The 7,344-nt window shown below is 40.9% G+C and overlaps 1 protein-coding gene across 1 annotated transcript in view; it reads left to right on the top strand.

Moving 5' to 3' along the window:
* LOC8064791 overlaps window positions 1-3,992 on the top strand; it is a 4,759-nt gene extending 767 nt beyond the window's left edge. The window contains exons 2-7 of the mRNA XM_021462087.1: window positions 886-919; window positions 1,205-1,240; window positions 1,553-1,705; window positions 2,327-2,865; window positions 3,210-3,578; window positions 3,670-3,992. Of these exons, the coding sequence (XP_021317762.1) occupies window positions 886-919; window positions 1,205-1,240; window positions 1,553-1,705; window positions 2,327-2,865; window positions 3,210-3,578; window positions 3,670-3,673 (1,135 nt within the window). The 3' untranslated portion in view covers window positions 3,674-3,992. The remainder of the gene's footprint in view (window positions 1-885; window positions 920-1,204; window positions 1,241-1,552; window positions 1,706-2,326; window positions 2,866-3,209; window positions 3,579-3,669) is intronic.

The following is a 7,344-nucleotide window of genomic DNA, read 5'->3' as shown; positions in this document are numbered from 1 at the left end:
TGTTAGAATCTGAAATGCTGTTTTCCCCAGTCAGATGGGTGGTTTATGGTCTCATGTAGAACAGGCTTGCTCTCGGCCTCAGTTTGGATTTAGTGTTCTAAGAACATGCTATATGGATATGAAGATGTGTTTATCATTTTCCTCTTGTTTTCTGTTGGGCATTCTTCGTTTTTGTTTGCTGTTGTGTCTGTGAAGATATTTGTCATCCCATCCACAAAAGCAGGGGATGCAGATTAATATAGACTTTGAAGGACTTAGAAGCTTATATTGTATTTGGACTCTCTGATTTAAAGCATAGGCACAATTTTAGGTTTTTTGGAGTTGTACTTCTTAATGCTCACCTATATATATTAGAAATCTAAATGACCTTTTACAGTTATTTTTTTGAGGTCACTGAAAAGAAGTTATATATTTGGCTTGTTACCAGTTTCTGCTACTACCATCTTATTGAGAATAGTTTGTCTTTTAGATAATGGGAGAATAGATTGTTTCAGGGAAACTAGTTTCAAATGAACTGGCCCTAGGCTTAATTAATGGTAAGGATCTATGATGGTAACCTTTTACCCTGTAGTCCAGTGTTGTGCTTGAATCCACACAGATCATCTCACTGCTCTTGAAGTTGTGAACCATTGGTATCTATGGGGACTAAAAGGTCTAAGGTTTAGAGTGGATTTATAATTCCTTTCAATGTTTTCCTTCTAGGGCTGTCTTGTTGAGGCCTGGAATGTGTTGAGGTGCTCTTGGTGGCACATGTTTGCTTATGTCTCTAAGCATTTCAAGGGTCCTCAGGAACTTGTCAAAAGAGCTCTCACTACCCTAGGCTCCTGCTTCTTTGTGTGGTTGGTTATGCACAACAAATGCTGGATTGCTGATCGGTTTTCCCAGGGTGGCCTTCCTCATCCTGCCTCCTGTCTTCCCTGTGACCAGGCCAATGAAAACATCAACCACCGTCTCGTCTCTTGTGTTTTTGTGTGGCAATTTTGGTACAGCCTACTCCAAAGTGTTGTGTTGAAGAGTCTCTCTACTCAGCTGGAGTTCCTTTGATAGTTGGTGGTTGAATGTGGAAGTTTTGATGGATGGACATGCCAGAAAAGGGCTGAACTCTCTCATCATCCTAGGGTCTCAGACAATTTTGGAGACATCACAGTTGACTTGTCTTTGATGGTGTCTCTCCTAATCTAGCTAATGCTCTGTTGCTCGCTAGGGTGGATTTGTATTGTTGGCATTTGGCAGGGGCCAGGTGCGTCTCTTCCCTCCTTGCTCTTGGCCCAGAGGTTGGTTATTAGGTGGAACCCTTAGTTAGGTCAAGGTTGCTTTTATTTTAAGGGCGTGATTTTTTCTAGTTATCTTGTTTTGGTGTGTGTGCATGTGTTTGTATTTGGGCTTTTGCCCCTCCTCTCCATTCTTCTTGACAGCTCTCCTGCTTGTTTGAGAAAAGCTATCTCAATCAAGAGCAAACCTTTTTATGGCAATTGATTGCAGAAAATTTTCATTTCCTTAGCTCATCTATATGCTTATTAATTGCCATTTTAAACATTGCAATGTCATCTAGCAACGGAACAAAAGCCAACAACTTTGTTTTTGTGTGCAGGTCAAGTTTAAGATTGATGGTGATTTCATGCCTCTCCCTGAGAGTAGCCTAAGAAGTGCCATAAATGAGAACTATGTCAATGGGAAATTCAACCCAGAGCTTACTGCTACACAAGTAAGTATGGATGAGCAAGAATCAGCATTTGTTGTGTTTGTGAAGAAAAATGTATTGTATTGAATATTGTTATGTATAGCTCCTCTACATTATTTCTGAACGCCAACTTTCAGTCATACCATTACTCCATTAGATAGAATAAGGACGGACATCTGGGTACATGAAACTGCTTTTCAGTTCATATAATGCCTAGTTTAACTGGTATATGTTGGGGGTTAGTAGACAAAAGTCCCTGACATATTAGACATTTAAGCCTTTCCTTTTTGAATTTGCTCGTGCATCACATGCAAATGTGGAGTCAAGTTGATGCTGAGATAGATTTTTCATTTATTGCTATATAGCATGTTTAAATTTGGAGGCCTGAAGTAGTGAAATCTATTCTTTTTAGTGCCATTTATAAGATGTTATCTTTATTTCACTGGAGCTTGGATTTTCGGTATTGTTGCCATAATAGGTTTTTTGATTGTATTTAGGCTGTTCATTTTTATTGATCTTGAGTATCAGTCTAGCAGCTAGCAGGAATATGATGTTGTCTTCTATTTTACCTTGGTATTTGGTATGAACTTATATTATACATGTAATGAGGCAACTGCTTCATATGCTATTAATTTTCTGTTGTAGGTTGAGAAACTGAGGGCACTATTTCAGCCAATTGCTTTACTTCCTGAATCAGCAACCCCACATGATGTTGATAACAGGCCCCCAGCCCCACCTGGTGTTGATAACTGGCCCCCACCCCAGCATGATGTTGATAACTGGCCCCCTGCTCCTGGTTTTCTACCTTCTTCAGCTAACCTGGCACAACCAACTGCTTATGCACATCATCCAACTCCCTATATTGCTCCTCCGGATGCTAATTCAATGCCACCTGAAGCCTATCCACCACCATGTCCTTACCTGCCTCCGACTGCTCCAGGTATGGTAACAACAACTGGGTATGGTTATGGAGATGGATATGAAGCATATCGTCCATTTCCTTCTGCGTATCGATATGAGCAAGTGCCACCTTCATGTTCTCTCAATGCCCAATACCCTATGCCATTGCATGTCTCAGATCCCGCTTATTCTACTGGTCCCTACTATGCTCCTTACCAGAATCATCCATATCCATATCAACATGGTAATGTGAATCATCATTACCAGCAAAGCACATATGAGAGGTACACATTTGATATCTTAATGAACCTTAGTACTTCCTGTATATACATTGTAGTTTTTTTTTGTTTTGTTTTGTTTTGTTTTGTTTTGTTTTGTTTTGTTTTTGTTTTTGTTTTTGTTTTTGTTTTTGTTTTTGTTTTTGTTTTTGTTTTTTTTTTTTTGCAAACCAAGTTGTACATGTGGCCTCTGCTGGCAACAGTAATATCTGAAAAGCATATTATTCAGCTGCTCTGGATAGTATTGAGAATATTTAACGAACAACTACTTGCTTAAACAATAGAGACAAATTTTACATTCTGCAACTTGCAAAAATCACTAATTTCATTTTTGCCCTCTTCCATTTCAGTGCCCCCTATTATAGTTCAGTACTGGACGTGTGTGCTTCTCAGATTCTTCATCAGAATGTGGTGCACCGGGAAGTGGATAGCGATACTGGCACTGGCAATGATGGAAAGGGAGAAGGAGGAAGCACTGTTCTGGAGTCTCAAGTTGCCACTGCCGTCGGTGATCTACACGGCGGGAGTGTCCTTCTTCCCCTTCATCTACTACAAGACACAGGAAGTCTACAACATGCTCAAGGGGCTTCGGCGCCAGCCCTCAAGGCGCCACGGGCGCCAAGAGTCTCCTATCCTGGAACTGTCAGGGCGTCGGCGGGAGCCTTGACAGTCCAAAGATGCGTCATCTCGCCAGGCTCATCAACTCTACGAATGCTCAGGTAATTTTTCTATCAGAAACCAGAAACACCAAAATAACTAAAAATGATCTGATTAATAAATTTAATCTTGAAAATGCTTACACAATTTCAGCTGAAGGTCTTTCTGGTGGTCTATGGCTTCTATCTAGGGATCAAGTAGAGGTTTCAGTTATCGAGTCCTGTAATTTTTATTTCTTAGCTATTTGCTACCACAAGCATGTCAGGAAAAAATTTGGTCTTGTTTGCGTTTATGGAGACCCTCACCGTCGCCGCACAGCTTGGATCTGGAGACAGATTAGGCATTTTGTAATGAGCAATCAAGACCTTCCTGTTATTTGTATGGGAGATATGAACAATATCATGAATGTAACTTAAAAGCTTGGCCCCAGGCCAGCGAATCAGCATTTAATTTCTAATTTCTGCTGTTTAGTTAAAGATTGTGGCTTCTTTGATCTGGGTTACCATGGTCCTGCTTACACTTGGTCTAATAAAAGGTTTAGCTCTTTCCCAACTTATGAAAGGCTTGACAGATTTTTTGGTAATGCGGAATGGTGTGCTAACTTCCCAAATACTTCTGTTTTTCACCTGCCTATGCTTTACAGTGATCATGCTCCTAGTTCTTAACTCTGTATGCAGGAAAGCTAACCATCCTTTCAGGTTTGAAAACTGGTGGCTTCTTACTGAGGACTATGGTGAAACTGCTAGACAAAGCTAGAAAAAATCCCATGCTAGGCCATTTCACCTAAAAACCCACTACCTTGGCAAATGGCGTAGGTCCAAACAAAACAACTCCTCAAGACTGAAATGGGTGGAAGCCAATCTCCTTCATGTCCAATCCCTACCTCCCACCCGCAACAATATTTCCCTCCAAAAGCACCTTATTAGCCTCCATGAAGACATCCTTGCCAAAGAAGAAGCGTATCACAAGCAAAGATACAAAAAGAACTGGGCTGTAGCTGGTGACAGGAACACCAAGTTCTTCCATCAAGCTATCCTCAAGCGAGCTAGGAGAAACACCATCTCCCACTTTATAAAACCTGACGGTTCTTATGCTACTACCCAAAGCCAGCTCGCAGAGGTAGCTAACAACTATTTCAAAGAAATCTTCACCTCTGACAGGGACAACAGGTTAAGAGAGCACTCCTGGGCTGTGCAAGACCTCTCTACAGAGAGAATGGAAATCAATCCCTTCCGGACTCATCGAAAATTCTTGCAATCATCAAGAATATGAGAAGCAATGCTGCCCCAGGCCCTGACGGACTCAACGCGGAATTCTACAAATCCTCTTGGGAATGGACAGGTAAAGATGTTGTCAATCTTGTCACTGATTTCTATAATAACAATTATCTGCATCCTGATATCAACAAGACTTACATTGCTATGATTCCGAAGGTTAATAATCCTAATACTCCCAGAGATTATAGGCCAATAAGTCTTTGCAATGTTGTATACAAGATTATAGCTAAGTCTCTTGCTGATAGAATTAAATTTCATTTGCCGCACATTATTCATCCATCTCAATCGGCTTTCATTAAAGGTAGACACATTGCTTCAAACATTATAATAGCTCAAGAAATTATTCACAGTTTTAACCTAAAGAACTGGAAACACAAGGCTTTTCTTCTAAAGGTTGATCTTGCCAAAGCTTTTGACAGAATTGAATGGCGTTTCATTATTGCTGCTCTTAGTAGACAGGGATTCAGTGATAAATTTATTGATTTGATTTACAAGTGTATATCAACAACCTCTCTGTCTGTGCTTATAAATGGACAGCCGGGGCCTATCTTTCACCCCAGCAAGGGTATCAGACAAGGTTGTCCTCTCTCTCCCTACCTCTTTATTCTTGCTGTTAATGAATTAGCTATTTCTCTGCAGCAACACTCGGACAGGCACGAAATTCAAGGTATTTCTCTAGGCCCTAATTGTCCTAGAATTCACGCTCTCCTCTTTGCAGATGATCTCATTATCTGTGGTCAGGCCACCAGAATAGAAGCGACTAAGATCAGTCAGGTCTTGCATTCTTTCTGTGCTGCTTCGGGCCAAACGCCAAACCTCTCTAAATCCTCAATTGTCTTTAGCAAATACACTGATCCTAATAGCATTAAGGAAGTCAAAGAAATTTTTCCAGTGGCTGATATGTTGCATAACTCCATTTACCTGGATCATCCTTTACTCTTTCGTCATTCAGATAAAAATCATGCATACAATTTCATTATAAATAAATTCAGAGCCAAACTTACCAAGGTCAAGGCCAACAAACTAAATCATGCTGGCAGGCTAGAGTACATCAACTCTGTTCTTGCCTCAATTCCCATTTATTACATGTCAACCATTCTATTTTCAAACAAGTTTATCATGAAGATCAATGCTATTATGCGAAAATTCTGGTGGGCTGGTGTTCCTGGAAACAATGAAAGTGCAGGTCTTAATTTAAGAGCATGGAAGGACATTTGCAGGCCAAAAAAGGAAGGTGGACTAGGAATCAGAGACTTAGAGACAGTGAATAAGAGTCTTCTTCTCAATGCAGCCTGGAAGATAGCTACAGGTAAAAATCAATTTCTTTCTGACATTCTTAAAGCTAAATACCATCCTAACACCTCCTTTTGGAAAGCTGGAAACTCACCTTTTAAATCTGCCTTCTGGTCATCAATTATGAGCATTAGAGATATTTTGGTTCAAAATTGCTTCATTCAAATTCATAAAGGCAATTCCAGTATCTGGTCCTCCCCTTGGTGCAGCCATTGGGATGAAATACATGACCATTTAAAGCTACCCTTGGCTGTTCCCAGACTTCCCAGTTGCATTTCTGAACTCTGGGATTCCAACAAAAACTGGGATAGGAACCTCATTTCTAGTATTTTTGATACCACAGTAACTAATGAAATCACTGGAATCATTACAGTCCATTTTAACAAAAATGATGTTGTCATCTGGAAACCTTCACCAAAAGGGGAATGCACTACTAAAGAAGCATTCAAATTTCTAAACAGCCAAACTCAAGTGATCTTACCCAGTCATGGGTCAAGAAGTATCTCTTTGCAGGCCATTAACATTTTATGCAGGATATGGAAAAATAAGGAGGTGGCTCCAGTTCTAAAGACTTTCATGTGGAAACTGTTGCGCCGAGCGCTAGCTACAGGTCAACGTGCTGGAGGCCTCTCCAGCAAGATCAGTAAAAATTGCAATAATTGCGGGATGTCTGAGAACGACTCCCATTTATTTTTCCATTGTGATTTTGCTAGGGCTGTCTGGTTCTCAGCGAGTCCTCCGCTAATAACATCCTATCTCCCTAACGAACAGGACGGTGTTCAGGATACTATCTGTGCTCTTATAACTCCCAACTTGCAGGATGAGTTGATGATCAAAATAATAACCACCTTGTGGTTCATTTGGAAAGCTCGAAATGAGCTTCGCTTTCGACAAAGAAAATGGTCTGTTTTGCAGGTCCATTATGCAACTCGGGCGCACATACACACTAACAACCATGTGGCAAGGGAGGCCACCAAATACTACGGAAGCCAGTTGAATCTCTACGCTACTCAACCACAACTCCAACCTGCAGATCATGAGCATCAAAAGATTGTCTGTTACTGTGATGCGGAAATCAGGCCGGATGTATCTCCGCAAGCCCCTGCGAGGACAGGAATTGGAATCTACATAGTTAATCACTTGCAGAACACGACTTACACCATCTCGTCGACATTTGAAAACTGCTCATCAGTCCTGATGGCTGAAGCAACAGCTCTCTCCTTTACCTCAATTCTTGCTGCAGGTCTCGGTCTCCAAT

This window comes from Sorghum bicolor, chromosome 5 (genome assembly GCF_000003195.3).
Source record: "Sorghum bicolor cultivar BTx623 chromosome 5, Sorghum_bicolor_NCBIv3, whole genome shotgun sequence".
Lineage (NCBI taxonomy): Eukaryota > Viridiplantae > Streptophyta > Magnoliopsida > Poales > Poaceae > Sorghum > Sorghum bicolor.
This window is presented reverse-complemented; position numbering and strand designations above follow the sequence as displayed.